The sequence below is a fragment of the Phocoena phocoena genome, chromosome 14, assembly GCF_963924675.1.
Source record: "Phocoena phocoena chromosome 14, mPhoPho1.1, whole genome shotgun sequence".
NCBI classification, from domain to species: Eukaryota; Metazoa; Chordata; class Mammalia; order Artiodactyla; family Phocoenidae; genus Phocoena; species Phocoena phocoena.
The window spans coordinates 89,387,972-89,406,434 of NC_089232.1; the positions used below are offsets into that span (position 1 = coordinate 89,387,972).

The window sequence follows — 18,463 nt, forward strand, 5'->3', positions numbered from 1 at the left end:
TAGATCCCACGTGTGAGAGAGGACTCACGGAAAATACTCTCTCCGGCCGACTCATTTCGCTGCAGACAACGCTAAGCAAAGGCACCCTTCACGGGTGAGCAGTTTTACTGGCACATACGACGGCCGCTCGTTCACTCTCCATCCAAAGCGGCTGCTGTGCCCCTGCAGGAGCAGGATGGAATCCCTGCCTCAGAGGGCCCACAGTGGGAAGTGTTTACTATCCGGCCCTTCGCTGGAAAAGTTTGCCACCCCCTGCCCTAAAGAGCTGCCACTAGTGCAAACCACATGCTAACTTTCCCGCACCGCCAGCTACGCGTTCGCACACCGACTTCCAAGAGCATCTTTTGGGTCTGGTCGGGAAGCAGAGGTCATGGAGCTGAGATGCAGTCACACCTGGGACGCTGTACGGGCACAGTGACGGGGCCTTCCCAGGGAACCGCTGACACTGAGCCCGCTGGTCCCACAGCATCGTCACCAGAGCTGCCTGGATGACGTGGGTCACCCGAGTGGTGCTGTTCACAGGTGGGATGATCACTGGGGTCGGGGCCGTCAGTCTGACAGCTTGTCCCGTGAGGCCGACCCTTCGAGTGGCCATCGGATTGCGGGCACGACCCACCGTTCAAACTTTCAGATTTACGACGCCACGAACATTCTAACAGTAACTTACTACCTACCTGAGGCATACATTTATATTTTATACTTTAACAAAACGTTGTGTTTAACAAAAAAATTAAAGCTGTTTAATCTCCGTGTTCCAAAACAAAGACTCGACACCATCTATGTGCACTTTCTGACTGCAGAGAGCTGCTTTAAAAATAGATTTCCCACCGTCCAGACGCACACCCAGCACGCCTGGGCAAGTCACCCAATTTAAAGTACCTCTTGCTGTTTAAATGGAGAAGAACATTCCAGGAGTGAGACTAGTCCCCTCCCCCTCCCCCTCCCCGGGGGGGGGGGGGCTCCTGAGGGGAGGACGCCCCCGGGCCAAGTGATCATCCAGGCTCCGAACTTCAAGCCAGCTTCCTCAGTCCAAGCGGACAAGCAAGGTGAACCCCGCCCAACGCCCACCTGTGCAACAGGGCAGGCGGCAGAAGCAAGGAAAGCGAATCCCGTCGTCACTGGTAGTGGCTCAGACATAAAGTGACACAGTAAACCCGCCACCACAGTCCGAGCTCAGGCGGTGGCGGCAGCAGACAGGGCCACCTGCCGCCCGCCGACCCAGCGGGTCCGCAGCCTCCCCCCAGCCCGGGCTCCTCCTCTAGTTTCCTCTCTTCCTAAAGGAAACCTTGACTGTGCAGGTGCCCTGGTGGCTCGCTCTGCAGGTCTATTTCCACCTCCACGGCGATGAGATGGGCTTCGCCAAGCCCAGACTCTGGCGGGCAGGTGGGACCCGAGGGTGGGAAGCGCAGGCCAGGAGGGAGGAGCGTGTGTGGTCCTCGCACGACGGGGGAAACGGCTCCGCACGCACACACCCTGCACTGATCTAAACACGCCGGAGCTGCCCCACGTTCCAGACACACGGCGCAACACACGCGCCAGAAAGCGGCCCCGTTCCCCCAGGACCAAGCCAGGGCCACCGCCCCTCGCTTCCCACTCAGGGGGCCTGGTTTGACCCTGGGTCCTAGAAGGGTGAGCTTCCTGATCAAATTGGGTCATTGTGCAGGTAAGTCCCTCCCAGACACTCAGGGGTCTTTCTCGTGGGCCAGTGGGGACCTGGGCCACATGGCGGAAACCGGGGTTACAGCCTGAAGGACGCCGTCGGCCAGGACCCACCTGCTCGGACTCGGCAGCCTTTAGCTGACGCTTCTCCACTGAACTGGCTGTTTGCTCCGCAAAAACTCGGTCTGTTCATTTGTAGAATCAGAACTGAACCAAGGAAGGAAATCTAACGCGCGTTTTTCTGACTTGAAGGAAAGGAATAACATTTTCCCAATTAACATCATTACAACTCCTGACTTGGAAGTGCTGATAATGTGAGCTAATATAACGTCATGGAAGATAGCTTTCTTTCTTCTGGAGACACTGTCTTAGTTATGAACCTTTGCCATATTGAGAAGCAAGCCCTTGTCACTAAATTTCTATACAGTTTCTGTAATTTCTTTGGGAAAATGTACATGAGAAAACCCAGCTAATTTTCAAGACTGATATTATCATACCTCTCAGGACACTGAATTAGATAACTTCATGTTAGACATTTTTCCCCCTTAACTTTCAATAAACCGTTTAAATAGTTCACCGTGCCCACGCAGTACTAACCACACATACTTCATTTCACTAGTTTACTTTAAAAATAAAATTCAATATCCCAGGGCACTGACAGTAACACCTGTAGTCCTGGGCTTTTCCTTCACGTAATATCATGCTTCTTACTAGAGAACTCACTCTTTCTTAACAAAAATTATGGACATAAATCGGACGTTAAGATATGAAATGAACATACTAGCTTTTATTCTCCAAATACATGTGATTCAAGTACAAAGTACAAATGTAGAACCAATGCCAAAATTATTTCATTGTGCCAGCTAATTATATAAACACGGGGGTGGGGTTGGATATCCCCAAACTCCCCATGTTCTAGAAATGATTGCCCAAACCATTCCCAACATCCCGAAAGCTTGTTTTGTGTGATGTAAATAAAACTCCTATGAGACTTCATACAACAAAAAATCACATGGTCTAAATTCAAAGGCATTTATTAATTACGTATGACTACGTGTCAGCAAATCATCGTAATTTTGAATTCTAAAAATGGGTTTGCCTGATTCATTATCATTTAGTATTAAAAACAGTGGTTCAGTAGAATTCAAGAGATAGCAAATTCTGAACATTTTTTTCAGTAGAGACCAATTACTACCTAATGCAAATTGAAGTTTTAATGGCAAGTTTTGGAACCACTTCACTGTACTTTATCGCTTATAATGTTATGATATAAATTAAATCATTGCTCAATTAATCATCCAGAGATAATACTGTAATGAAATTTCTTAATTCCTTAATGGTACACTAGACACAATCACTAACTCTAAAATGTGTGCTTCGACTTGGTAGCACAGAGCAGACTTTTCATACCTGAGAATATATCTGGCAGAGAACACAGGCTGACAGCAGAAGCCACCTTGGGAAGTTCTTACCGAGATTCCCTGGAAGATGACGGATTTCCACCACCTCTGTGGTCCATGCTCCACAGCGGCCTTACAAGCAGCAGGAATTCCCTGCTGTCTGAGGCAACGGAAGTGAATTAGCCATCAGAATCCTCAGATGATACCTTCTATAGTGACATTTATCATCAGAGCCATGTTTGGTCAACATTTAATTAAATGATAGGATCACAGCAATGCTACCATAGATATGGGAAAACCCCTTTCCACAATGAAGTCAGAGAATTAATCTCAGATTCCCACTGGAAAACTGTAGCTTTTAAAATTTAAATTGATAGACATCTTTCAAAAACTTTAGAGGTTAGCAAGGAGAGCAGGTAAAATTACCCACAGCCCATGTATCGGCAGCGTAACCAGGAGACAGGTAATACTGTAAACGTACATTTGCACGGGAAGGTGAAAATACACACCTTCAGCCAGAAGCATAAACCCTGTGCCCACACCTGAGAAGCCGTGTGTCAAAGCTCTGACTCATAAACACACAAACATGTGACCACAGTCCCACTGGTGAACCCCTGAAGGAAATACATCGTTCAGCTAAGTGCAAAGCCTACTACCCCAGGGAAAGAAACTCGAATCCCCTAACAAACCACGCATCTATCATTTGACCCTGCAACACCTCCTTTAGGATTCTAACTTCAAGATTCCGTCACCTACAGAAGACAACATATGCACGGAGATACTGACCGCAACACTGTTTGCATCTGCAAAAGCCTGGGAAGAATACAAGTGTCTGTTAATAGGGGACTGGATGAATACATACACTGTACCGTCCCGCAATGACTACTGTGCGGCCCAGCGTAAATGAGGGGACACCAGCATATCAGCGTGGACTCAAGTTCAAGACATGCTAGGGCACAGGGCAGTGCCGACAGAGTCAGATAACCTTGCATCTGAAGAAGAGGAACATATAAGAAAAGGAAGAAAATACATAGTTACTTTTTTCAAAAGTATCATAAATATAAATTTACCCAGAAAATAACCAAAATGATTACCAACAGGTGCAGGAAGTGTCAGGATTGAGAGCGTAGGGACTGAAGTGAGAATTCTCTGAGTTTTCTCTTTTTATAGTTTTAATGTTTCACAATGTAAATTTTTACAAATTCAAAAATTAAATTAAGTGAAAAGAAAAATATTAAAACTCAAATATTAGAAATAATTTAAATATTAAAGCCAATTACATAATAAACTACAGAGAGATAATACGTATCTCAAAAAAATTGGAACACTATACTGACCTGTATATTCATAATTGATCACATTCCAAAGATCAAAGATGAGCAATAAATAAATATTTGATCAATAATTTTAGAGCTCATATTTTGATATAATTTTGAAAATATTTAACGTACTTAGGGGGTTAATAAGTAAGTAAGGGTGAAAAGGTTATTAGGATTCAAGATCTTCATTGAAGAAATACAAAATAGAAAAGAAAAAAACCTAGTCTAGGCAAGAAACCTGTCATGTGAAATTTGAGTAAACACTATTAATATCATGTCATGAAAATTTTAAAATATTTTCCCTTACTCTGTCCAGGGAATGGTCTTGGAAGCTTTTGGTTTCTAAAAACTCAGCTGAAAATGAAAAAAAAGAGCAACTCCAAGTCCTTAGGAAACAGGAGATCCATGAAGAGGTTACAAGGGTGAGCCTGAGATAATCTTTTATCGTCAGAACGACAAGTATTACCTGCCCGAAGGTTAAAGGAAACCAGCCTGCGGACCCTCCACTGACCACCTTATAGAGACATACCTGACTGTGATTCACAGAACAAACGTGCGACCTGGACCCACGACAGTTCTCAGAGGCTAAAGAGAAGGAGGTGGAGAGGCAGACACGGGAGGGATCAGGTCACATCTCCCCTCCTTCCCGTGAAAGCTGTGACTCAGGAGACAGAAACAAGCACCGGTCCTGACATTTCACGAGGGACAGTGGTGCCTCTCCAGTCGACAACAGAAAGCTCTTCTTTAGAGGAGAGAGGCCGTTGATAAATGGAACAGAAAGCCACCATTTGGCCATATTCAATGGATTAGCTCATCAGAAAGATCATCAATAAATGCTAAATCCATTAGTCGAAAAACAGCTGGTGAACAGTGTGCTTTCGTGGTGCCACCACTTAGTATTTGCAAAAAAAAAAAAAAAAGAAGAAAAGTTGTACTGTTAAAACCAGAGTAATCAGAGTCCTGCCCTGAACCAAGTCAGGAATTCAGATCAGGGATAACAGAGCTGCCAGCGAGGTGGGCAGTCTGACACGACTGTGGCTGAGATTCACAACATACGCGAATGACTTTTCAACACTTGGGCAAAAACAAAGCAAAACACACGCACGCGGATGAAGAAAGTATATACGAACATGGGTGTGGAATCTGGGCGATGGGTTTACGGGCATTTACTGGGATTATTTTTTCAACCTTTCTGTTTCAGCAAATATTCATCGACACAAATCTGGAGAAGAATCGCAGGAATCGGCACATGGACTTGGCACAATCAGACCCGTCTGGAGGGTGCTGGTGAGGAACGGTTTGTGAGCAGTCCCTGTGGAAGAGCGAGTCACCCCGGGGCCCTGCGGAGACGCCCTCCAGAGCCGCGCTGCTGCCTGACCCGTCCAGCATGTTCTCCGTGGCCACCTGGCCTATGCAGGTGCCAGGTGTGGGGTCGGAAGAGCCAGGCCCGCCGCCGGCTCTGCGGTTGCAGCCTGTGCCGTGGAGACTGGCCCAGGACCCCAGCTTGACTCAGGCCGAAAGCCTGGGCATCCCCCCACACCACCCCCCCCTCCAACCAGCAGGTCCTAAGAGGCACCTGACACCCCTTGCTCCCAACCTCCACTCCTCGCACATCCACGGCCACTTCCCTAAATCCCAGGAGATCGTTCAGGAGCAGCGACGCTTGAGATGGGGCCGGGAGACCGTCTCCGCCGGACCACCAGGAACGCCCCTCCTGGCTCCTTCTCTCTGGCGCTCAGCAGAACTGAAGAGCCTCTTCAGAATTCAGCCAGCTCTAACGGGATTCTAAGAGCTTCTGTGAGTCTAGTCGTCTTCAGACCCTGAGAGCCCAGCGGTCCTGCACGGGAGTCAACCGAGGCTCCACCCTGCACTCAGCTTCACATCTGTTCCAAACAATTCACTGACCCGCAAGTGGCTACATATTTCTTATGTGTGGATGCCGTATACACGCCAGGAAACACATCAGGGTACGGAGAGGAGGGTGAGGGTGCAGGGGGCTCGGGGGTGGGGCTGGGGGCACCTCCCGCCCGGACGCAGACGTGCCTCTTCGTCGCAGCACTTAACTCACAACCGGCCATTCCCAGAACGCCCGCCACATGATCTAAACTGGAAGGTTATGCGTGTATCTTATCTCTGATGCTCGTAACAATGCTACTAGACAATATTCAGTTGCCAGGGATCACAGCTTCCCTGTGATGGGGAACAAAACCTAGGAGGACAAAGCCACTGACTTCTGTTAATCATTTCGGGTTTGTGTGAGCTCAGAGGCAAACTTTAAAACTATGATGTGTGTCTATTTATCCAACACTAGATTTATGACATCTTCACTGATACCATAAACACGGATGTACACACACGTGTGTGTTTTTCTGTTAAAAGGCATGTGTGATGGCGTCTGCTGTCTCCCCAGAGCTGGTCTCTAAGACAGCCAGGTCCAGGGCTGAGGGGCCGCCCGCGTCTCCTGGGACACAGCCTGCTTCCAGCCCGCGTGTCCTGTGCACCTCGGGCTGGCCGCCCCCTCGTCCATGTTCTAACAGCGCATCACCTCTTACCTCAGACACAACAACGCCAGCAAAAGCCCTGGCCTTTCAGCCAGGAAAGTTCGCTTCACCACCAGTCACGACGGCGGCGAACAGGGACCATCCTCACGGGGCTTCTTCCCTGCTAGTCAGAGCATCCGATTTAAAACCGAAAGAATGAAGAGAGGGTGGGAGGAGAGACCCTCACTCCCTACCATAAACCTGAGATTAGGCAAACTTAAATGAAGATAAACTCGTGTGTGTGTGTGTGTGTGTGTGTATGCGTGTGTGTGTGTGGCAGCCGAGTCTTCTGTGGTGACAGGTGTGGCTCAGGCACACACATTCCCAGGGCCAGGTGTGACAGCCACAGAGCTGACTGCCCGGCAACAGCAGTCTCTCTGTAAAAGCAGATTTTCCTAGGTGCTTTTTTTTTTTCTAAACAGTGTGTCTTTTCCTTCTTAAGGATGGTAATTTGAAAGACAATTATATGTGTGTAATTTTGTGTTGTCATAAATGCTGTTCTTTCCTGCCACACTGACGTTTAATAACTTGAAAGAGCACTTGCTGTCACATGTACTATTATATCACCTAGAGTCTGTCCAAGAAGATTGAACTGAAAATTATGTTGGGTGGGAAACTTTAAAAAATCAAGTTTAAGAACAATTTTAAATATATGCAATTCATAAGCCTGTATGTATTTTTATGTAAAAGAAAAAATAATTACTATCCAAATCTTCTCCAAATCAGATGTCCTTTCTTATCATTGTATTTTTTTTTCCACAATCAAAACTGTGACTAAAACATTAAATGAGGATTTACGTCACCTCTGGTCAGCTCCGTGAAGCTGACAAATAGCAAATAAAATCTGTTCAATCATGTAGACACCCAGGCATTTAGTCTGTAGTTCTGGTACTTGATTCAGTATAGCTTGTGTTTTTGAACTGAAAATATTCACAGTACTAGAGCTACATATTGGTATGTGATGGTTTTTATATGGGGGCTGTCTGAACATCCTTCTTTGTGCATCTCAAAAAAAGTGATAAAACTATTACAGAAATGACTATAGTTTTTGTGAAGCACTGAAAATAATCAAGAATGGCTATAAATACGCGATACTAATCTACCAATGTGAAATAAAATAAAGAGATAAGATTATTAGAATCCACTTAGAGATTGTGAAGGTTATAAACACACTAAATTCCAAATAACTGAAGTAACTTTACTCACAGAAACACAGATCAGTATGTTATTTTGACCTAGATTTGACTCAGGGCACAATGCAAATGGATTTTAAAGAAAAAAACTGCTGCAAGGAAGCTTCTCCAATAAAATTAAGAATCCTCCTTGGAAATCACTGTAAGATAAACTTAACATCCATTTGTATTAGCTGTCATTTGTCCTGAATGTAATAAACAGTCCTGAGGTCCACTCTGCAGTGGACGGGCCGCACACCAGGCTCACCGACAAACAGTGCAGACCCAGTTACGCTCAAGTAAAACACAAAGTACCCACAACCTAAAAACAGAGTCCAATAACACTCACAACCAAATTTCATACCTACCGCCAAGTAGTATATCAGGAAAGTTAGTGTTAAGTCTACTTGTAAAAACTCACATTGTCGGCTATAACAAGTAAAACTTAAAAAAAAATAACTCTTGTATTATAGGATCAATCCTTAGACTGCAAATCTCATGTAATTATTTTAGAAAAGGAGCTTTGTTGTTTTTTTTTTTACATACAGCAGGGTCTCATTAGTTATCCATTTTATACGTATTAGTGTGTATACGTCAATCCCAATCTCCCAGTTCATCCCACCACCACCCCATCCCCACTTTCCCCCCTTGGTGTCCATATGTTTGCTCTCTGCATCTGCGTCTCTAAGAAAAGGTGTTATTTTTAAGCAGAGATTTCAAGCATATTAGGAAATAATTCACCTTTATTTTTAAAGGGCAAATGAAGACGAGAGTTTGGTGTTTATAAGACACACACCCCCAGGAGACTTCAGAGCCACAATAATCACAGCACATCAGCCTTTAAGTGTTTAACCAGAGAGACCAAGTGACAGATACAATAAAACCGTATCAACAGACCTGAAACGCCACATGGCTGGTCCATGCAGAGAGAAACTCGTCAGGAATCCATTCATGAGTGTAATACAAGCTTTTTATCTTGCAAACTTGGTTTACTGAGAAAATTTCCTCTGTTGCATGGCAAGAGCACGGATCATTTTGAGTTTGTTACAAAAGCCTAAGGACTTCAGTAGTTAAAACTAAAATTTAAGTCCTATGAACAGCCACCTCCCTGCTACAGAGACTAAGGACGTAATTTCTGTCACGTGACAGTAATGTCAAGCGCTATTATTAAATATAAAGGGATCATTTTCTAAACATTAAAATTAATATATGTTGTATCTTTCGGGGGGTTTGCATGAGTATTACTAGGCAGCAGAGTTTCATTTCTAACAGCATCTGCTTTGCAATAACTCACTTCCTAGGCAAAGCCATTTAGGTCACGGCAGGTATTAAGATGAAGTGTTGAGTTTGCACTGGGAATTTAGAAGCGTGCACTACAGTATACAGTGAGGGGTAAATCAAAGCAAGGAGCTTAACAATTCACAATTGCTTATTTGAGAAATAAAAAGGCTATGTACAAAGAAAAATGGTGTTTCAACAAAGTTACATTAAGTGTGCATCTCGAGCAATAAAGTTTTCAAACTGAACTAAGAGGCACCATTACGGAGATGTGTACAAGCCCATCACAAGGGGGCGGGGGCGACCACTGACGGCTCAGGGCACGGCTCCGTCACAAGCGGGAAGCCCCTGGGAGTGTCATCTCCCCCACTCTCACCTGCCAAAACACCCAAACTAAGGCACAAGAAAGGAAGGCTGTCCACACGTGGACAGAGATGCTGAATCTCTTTATACTTCCTTAAAACAGAGACAGAGGTGGCAGTACCATCCCAAGAAAATCTAGAGCTTCTGCGCTCTTGGCTAACGTGCTGGCCTCACCTTGGCTGCGCAGCCTTAGGGGACCACATGGGTCTCACGCCCTCACGGCTGAGGATGCCCAAGCCCTCATCCCGGCACCTCGCACCTCAGCAGCTGCCCGGGACCACCTGCTCTGTAAACCTCTTCCTGCAGCCTCGCCTCCTCCGACGCCTTCTGCGTTCTTAAGTGTCGACCTCCAGGAAGTGGCGTGGGACCTACTATTTCTATGCAGTCAGCATGTGTCGAGCGCTCAGGGCATGACAGACACCAAGGTGAGTGAGGAAGGGCACAGCTTCCCCATGGGCTCGACTCCAGCGACCAGAGTGACCTCACAGACACGTGCCTTTGACTCGCGGCCTCTGCTGTGGGATCTGGGAGGGAAAGACCGGGTCAGAGAGTCCTGGACGGGCTTATCTGAGGAAGCAGCAGGGGCGGGTACCTGAGAGCAGAGGAGGAGAGGAGGGAGAACGTGGGGCGGAGCAGGGGCACGAGCAGAGGCCCTGGGACAGCAGAGAGCCGCTGAGATTGCAGGCGAAAGGTCCGCGCTTCACAGGCGAATTCCGAGGGAAGGTGGATTTTGTTCAGTTGATGATAATCTAGTTCCTTTTTTATTTTATTGATCTATTTATTTTGCCCTGCAGGAGTTCCCCAAGTATTCTATTTATTTTTGAGATTCCTAATGTCAACATTATATCTCTGAAGATGCCAGAAGTAAACTCTGAATCAAGAACGTTTTGTAGTTATAATTAGATTCTTGCTTCTGTCCCATTACTAGACCTTCTCAACAGGAATATCTATCATTTGTTCTGCCTTCCGTATCTTTTACTTTTCTCATATTTGTGTATATCTTTTCCCTCCGTATTGACAGAAATCAGTAACCTTCTCAGTATCTCTAACTCAGTTTCTAGGGCTGTCTGTTTTCTGCTTAGTTATTTTTGCTACTGCATTTTAAGCTTTTTGTTTTATAAAGTAGTCAAGTGTCTGCTTTTCAGTTTGATACTGGGTGTTGATCATTTATATAAAAGTATGTCGTGTTCTGTGGGAAATCCTGCTGGATGTTCCTTGGCGTTTGCGTGGCCTGCCTGGACCGCGGACACACACGCCCACTGAGTCAAAGTCACTCCTGCTTCTGGCTCCTTCCCTGAACAGCGGGTGAGCTGAAGCCAGGGGCTTCCGTCCTCTCCCCACTAGTCCGTCTTACTACAAAGTGAATCCCCTCCCAAACGTAAACTTACGGGTAATGCGACGTGTACAATCTCTCAGGAAATTTCTCATCATTTATCAGTGGTTATAATCAACTGATGGGGATAGCTTCTCACAACTGCTGCCCGGTCTCATGATGACAGCAAGGAAAATCATTCCCGGGAAAACAGAAGAAGTCTGTGTTTTTCCTTTTCTAGAGGGAATACGCATTATACGAGCAGCCAAGGGGACCCACTCTGATGGGTTTTACTATTTTTGACGTTACATACGGTAGGTGCATTTTCAAAGCCGCACAGCACTGGTTCACGCTACTGTCATTATTTGGGGGAAAACTGTCTCACAACCCAACACGTGATTATTAAGTCAAAAGCCATAAGAGGGTTATGGAAAATAAGCCAGAAGGACTCTAGTGAGTTGCTGATTATAAATATTCCAGTACAAGAAGGCAGGCTGTGGGAGCGAACCATTGCATTGTCCCGTCAGTTCGGAATTAAAGTCACAGCTTCGTGTTTTCGGATGTTACAGAGATGATACCTCCCCTCATCCAGCCCCATTTCCCGAGAACTTCAATTAACATGCTGCCTGGATTGAACAGTTATGCCTGACTTAGGAAACTGAATCGCTTCTCGGAGGTACTCGCATTCATCCCTGAAATTCATTAGGTATTAATAGCTAGAACACACTTCCAGGGAGACCTAGCTCTAATCCCTAAAGCTAAGGAACGATAAAATCATCATCTGGTTTTCTCTGTCTTTAGTATTAAATTATCTGCTTACTAGCAGAAACATGCAAATTCAGAGCAAGTTTTCTCAACAGCACGCCAAGAGGCATGTGCCATCAGCATATCTGAAGGTTGTGACTAGTCTTTGGATGGTAACTATTCCATGAGTAAATAGGAGAGAGAAAAAAAGGACAGTGAACTGTGGTAAAATGAAAAACCATACAGATCTCACTTATGAAATAAGCTACACCTTCCTTCTGGTCTGCAGAAATAAAAAGTAAGTCGATGACTTTAAAAGCAGATTTCCTCTTTAGTCAGTCAAATACCAGAAAATACATTCAATCTCCATGGAGTCTCTAAAGCAGCGGTCCCCAACCTCTTTGGCACCAGGGACCAGTTTCATGGAAGACAGTTCTTCCGTGGACCAGAGGGGGGGTGGTTTCGGGACGATTCAAGTGCATTACATTTATTGTGTACTTTATTTCTATTCGTATTACATTGTAATATTTAGTGAAATAATTATACAAAGCGATTGACTTATGATGGTCTCCGTGCAGTCGAACCTCTCTGCTGATGACAGTCTGTATTTGCAGCCGCCCCCCAGCGCCAGCATCACCGCCTCAGCTCCCCTCAGATCATCAGGCATTAGATTCTCGTAAGGAGCATGCAGCCGAGATCCCTCGCCGGCACAGCTCACAGTAGGGTTCGCGCTCCTATGAGAATCCAAAGCCGCTGCTGATCTGACAGGAGGCGTAGCTCAGGCGGTGATGCGAGCGATGGGGAGCGGCTGTGAATACAGACGGAGCTTCCCTCACTCGCCCGCCGCTCACGTCCTGCTGTGTGGCCCGGTTCCTAACGGGACACGGACTGCTAGCGGTCTGTGGCCTGGGGGTTGGGGAGCCCCTGCTCTAAAGGATATACAAAATTCATTAAGTACATTATTAGGAAAAGGGCACCCAGCTTAGGACGACATTTCCAAAATAATATTATAAAACGAGTTACTATACTGCAGTTTTACTGGGTGTATTTTAGCAATGTGCTCGCTCTTCAATTTCAATAACAAGATGCACATCAGCAATGCATGGAACTGAACAAGGAAAAAGATGCCCACGATGTATAACTAAGCTTATTAGGACGGAATCCCCTCTGGTCAGGACGTAGAACACGAGAGCCCACGGCTCTGACCCCAGCACAGAAGCTGAGGCTCCCAGGCGCCCGGGACCAAGCTGCAGGATGACAGGCCCCCCTGGATGCTGGTGGAATTCATCAACTTTTTGCCTTTGGCAAAAACCAGGAGGAAAGATGTTGGAAATAAAACCAGGAAAAACAAAACCCAGAAATGCCAACAAGGGCATAAAGCTGAGTGGGGCGCAGGGGAGGGGGTGCCCTCCAGGGCTTTCCTGAACCCCAGCTGTGCTCGGCGGATGAGGAGCCCCCGGCATCTGTTTTCTCCCCTGAAGCAGAACCATCTGTCCCTGGGTGAAGCGACAGGAAGACCTCCCAGGCGCCCCCAGCCCGGGGAAGCCACCGCCTCTGGGGGAAGGACACCCCCGATTCTGCTGCCAGAGGGGCAGGGCCGCAACACCAAGAGGGGGTCTAAGCACAGCGCTTCAGAGACTGGGGCTGCGGGCTTCACCAGAGACTGGTGAAGGAGAAGGGAGAGAGAAGACCCCTCGAGAGACTTCTGGAAGGAGTACGGCAAGGAGGCAGACCACGGAGAAAGGCGGTGGGGGGGGTCGCCCCATGCAGGGTGAGCGGGGTCCTGGTGGGAGCTGGGAGGGGTGCTTGGGGCATCACACCTGGCGCGAAGTAAAGCCACCGCTGCCGCAGGCTGGCTGAGCCCTCAGAGCGAGGGACCATGGCAAGAGGGAAACCCAGAGCCGAGCACCGGCTGGGTCAGCTCCCTTGTCCTCGCCAAGCCCCCCAGGGAAAGGGAAGCAGTCATCTCGGTTTCTTCTGCTCGGTGCCTAGCAGTCCATGAAAAAGGCTGCGCTCCTCCCAACAGAAGCAAGAGATTTAAACAAGCCATTGTCACCACATAAAGTCACCAGTGGAACATACAGGCACCTGTCTGTGAGTGTGGACGCGGCCTTAAAGGCGCTAGGATGAAGAAGTTAGGAACATCCACTGGTAAAGCTGGATGCGTGAATGAACAGGAGGAGAATCTCAGCAGAAAAAACCGAAATTACAAAAAAACAAGTCCACTGGAAATTCTAGGGAAAATCTGTAATACAGCTTTTTAAAAATTCCTCTATAGAGTTGTCAACACACTAAACGCTTCAGGTTGAAAAATCTGTGACCTTAAAGAGAGATCACCAAGATGGAAAAATAGAGGAGAATATACCCAGACACATCATAGTCAGACTGCTGACACCCAAAGATCCGGAGAAACAAGGAGTGCCACTCTGAGAGACAAAGATGAGACAGCACGGTCCCCAGACAGTGAGGCTGGAGGATGACCCAGCGATGCCATCAAAGCACGGAAAGGAAACAAGGAGGCATCAAACCAGATTCCACACAAGGAAGGTGTGTTTCCAAAGTGAAGGCAAAGCAGAGCTGTGTTAGTTGAACAAAAGTGGAGAATTCACAGCCAGAGATGTGAATTCACACAGGGCGGAGATGTGGATCCACACAGGGAAATGCGGAGCACCAGAGAGACGGAAATAAGGGGATCCATGAGCTATGGCTTTCTTTCTTATAATCTCCTTAACAGATAACTGTCTAAAGCAAAAGCAGTCGATCTTGCCTTTTTATCCAATCTGTCATTCTCCGTCTTTTAATTTACGGGTTGAAGCCATTAAAATTGAATGTAACGTAGTTATCCTTATGGTTTAGTAATTGCTTTTTAGTTCCATCTGTCTTTCTCCCTGTTTTCCAGCCTTTTAGATTCAGTAATCTTATTATTTAATTTTATTTCTGGTTTTGGCTTTTTATGTTTATAACTCATTCTTTAAATGTGTATGTGGCTGATTCGGGATTGACACTACACATCTTTAACTTACCACCATCTCACAGTCTGCCTTCAGATAATATATGACCTCACATACAATGTAAGAACCTTAAAATAGTATCCTTCCCTTCCCCCATCCTCCCTACTATTGTTTTCAAACCTTCAATAAGTCCTCCTATAGCACTCTGTTAAGGACCGGGAAGTGTACACCGTCAAACACCCATCAAAAGCTTGAACGGCTATAAGAACATCAAATGTTCCTTTGAGTGCACGTGAAATATGAACCAAAAAGGACCATGTTCAACCTATATGTCAAAGAAGGAATCATAAGGGGGGTTAGAAAACATTTTGAATGGAATAAAAATTTTTATGTGACATATCAAAATTTGTGAAATGCAACTAAAGCACTGCTTAGAGGAAATTAATAGAATTAGATATTTAAATTAAAAACAAAGAAAAGTCCCAAATCAGTGATCTAATTTTCCCCTTAAGAAACTAAAAGAAGAATCATCCTAAAGCATGCAACAAGAAGTAAATAAGTTAAAATAAAAGAGATCAGCATTTTTTAGAAAATAGAGAAAAACAGTAAAGAGAGTTCTTTGAAGAGATCAACAAAATTGATAGCCGTTTAGCTAAATGACCCAGAAAAAGAGGAAGAGGAAGAGGGGCAGAGAGGGGACATGACCACAGCCAGGGTTCACAGAGGGACGTAACTGAAGTTCCAAAGATCTGAGAGGATAAGAGGATATTGTGAGCAACTTTATGCCATTAAATTGAATAACATGGATGAAATGGACAAATTAGTTAAAAGAGCCAAACTACCAAAATTCACTCAATAACAGATAGCCCAAATGGCCCTATGTCTATTAAAGGAATTGTTACTTCTACAAAGAAAGTTCTAAGCCCGTTGTTTTACTGGTAAATTCTTTGAAAAGCTCCCAGAAGATAACAGAACAGAATGTCCCCACTTATCTTACGATGCCAGAATTACTCAGATATCAAAACCAAACAAATATACTAAAAGAAAAAATCAGATTTATATCCCTCATATGCACAGCTGCAACTATCCACAACAAACTAATGTCAAATCAATTCTGACAGTTATTAAAAGAATCATACCTAATGTCCACTGGGATTTATACCAGTATTGCAAGTTTCCATAAACATTTGAAAATCAATGCAATGGACCATCAGACTATAAAATTAAAACCATCCGAACAGCTCAACAGATATAAAACCAGTTTTTCACTAAATTCAACACATGCAAGATAAAAATGGTCAGTAAACTAGGAATGGAAGGAGAACCTCCCCAAATTGATAAAGAAAATCTGTATAGTTGATGTGATAATTAATGATGAAAACAATCGGTATTTATCCCCAAGGTCAGAAATAAAGCTTTGATATCCCCTTTCACTTCTTTTTAACATTTTACTAGAGATTCCAGCCATTGCAACATGGAAAGAAAAAAAAAATCACCCACTGGTAAAGAAAGAAGAACTAAAACCGTCTTTGTCACAGATCATATAACTGCCTACATAGAAAATCCCCACAAATCTAAAAGTAAAGCTACTAAAACTAATCAGTTGGTTTAACAGGGTCACAGGATTGCAGGGAAATATACAAAAATCAATTATATTTCTATATGCTAAAAACAAGAAAAATTTGTAAACTGAAACTAAAAAAACTTTACAGTAGGATGAAGTATATTGAATAGACATAAAATTACAAAACATTGCTGGCAGAATCTGAAAAACCTGAATAAGAACTATTTCATGTTCGTATGTCATGCACTTAACTTAGTTGGAAAACTAAGTATTTTTAAGATATCAGTTTTCCCCAGATTGAGCTATACTTTCAACAAAAGTCTCCATTAAAATTACAGCAGGCTTTATTTTTTTAATAGAAACGGAGAAAGTGACTCTACATTTATATGGAAATGCAAAAAATCTAAAATACCCAAAACAATACTGAAAATAAAGGATAAACCTGAATAATTCACATTAAGTGATTTCTAGGCTTACTGTAAAGCTACTATAATGGGCAGTGTGTGTTACTGGCATCAGGAAATACACACTGACAAGTGAGACAGAGCCAGAAACACACCCACACAGATGTGCCTAATACATTGTTAATAAAAGTGGCAAAGAAATTTAATGAGGAAAGGGTAGTCTTTTCAAAAAATGTTGCTTCAACAATTAGAGAACTATATGTGAAAAAAGAATCCCAATCCATACTTCATTAATTATACAGAAAGTGCACACACTGGATCCCAGACTTAAGCATAAGAATTCAATCTATAAAATTTCAAGAACAAAACTGAAAATTTTATGACATTAGGTGAGGCAAATACTTCTTAGACATGACACAAAAAAGAGAAGCCAGAGCCCAAAGATGGAAGGAAGGAAGGAAAAGAGAGAGAGAGAGAGGAAAAGAAAAGAAAAGAAAAAAGAGAAGAAAGAAATTTGATAAATCGGATTTCACCAAAATTCAAAGCGTGTGCTCTGTGAAAGGCAAAGTTAAGAAAATGAAAAGACCAGACCAAGACTGGAATAAAAGTTTGCAAAATAAAGGTCTGAGAAAGGAGCTGCATCCAGAACATACAGACAACTTTTACAACTCAATGAGTAGGGCTTCTCTGGCGGCCCTGGTTGGGAGTCCGCCTGCCAATGCAGGGGATGCGGGTTCGTGCCCCGGTCCGGGAAGATCCCACATGCCGCGGAGCGGCTGGGCCCGTGAGCCATGGCCGCTGAGCCTGCGCGTCCGGAGCCTGTGCTCCGCAGCGGGAGAGGCCACAGCAGGGAGAGGCCCGTGTACTGAAAAAAAAAGAGTAAAAGATAATCAAATACAGTGTTTTTATCAGAATATGAAAAGAGATTTTGCAACTTAATTATAAAAATACAACACAAAATGGGCAAATACGTGAAGATGCTTCATGAAAGAAGCTACCCATGTGGACAACTTACACTGAAAAGATGTTCAACGTCCTAGTTCATTAGGGAAACGCGATTAAAACCGCAGGGATGTAGCGCCACGCACCACGTGGAAAAGCTGAAGCCAAGAAGCTGGAAGGGTCAGGTTCCGGCAGAAAACATCGCTGGGGACCAGAGTCATCCAGCCCCGTGGAGAGTGGCCTGGAGTCTGCCTGTAAAGTTATAAATGCATCGAAAGAAAGACCCAGCCATCATGCTCCTAAGAATTTACCCAAGAACCACGAAAATGTGTGTCTGCAGAAAGTCTGCTCGTGAAGAACTGCAGCCACTTTATCTGTAACTGCTCCAAACTGGAAGCAACTAAAAGTCCATCACCTGGTGAAAAGATAAAGGGAGGCATTTCCATTCAGTGGTACACACCCAGCAATGAAGGAATGAACTTCTGATACTTGCAAACTCCTGGGTGAAGTTCAAAAGCATCACGTTATGTGAAAGAACCCTGGCCAAACAACCATGAAAGCTGCACACGGTCAGACTCTTACGTATATGACCTTATGACACAGGCACAACTGTAGGGACAGAAATCAGGTCACCAGTGGCCAGGAAGTGGAGAAAGGGGATCAACTGCAAAGGGGATTACCTTGGTCATGGTGTGGTTCCCCAATTCTATTTGTCAGAATTTATAAAACTACACACTTTTTTCTGTGTGCACAGAAGCCCCAGAAGCAAGGACTGGGGGGCTTGTTCTTTCTAAAGTCTCTAGAGGAAGGTCCTT

General features: G+C 44.8%; 1 protein-coding gene across 1 annotated transcript in view; it reads right to left on the minus strand.

Annotated features, from left to right (window-relative positions):
* The window catches only part of SNTG2 (syntrophin gamma 2), a 151,747-nt gene extending 151,152 nt beyond the window's left edge, over window positions 1-595 (minus strand). Inside the window, exon 1 of the mRNA XM_065890866.1 lies at window positions 394-595. Coding sequence (XP_065746938.1) covers window positions 394-595 — 202 coding nt within the window. The remainder of the gene's footprint in view (window positions 1-393) is intronic.
* Between the last annotated feature and the right edge of the window lie 17,868 nt (window positions 596-18,463).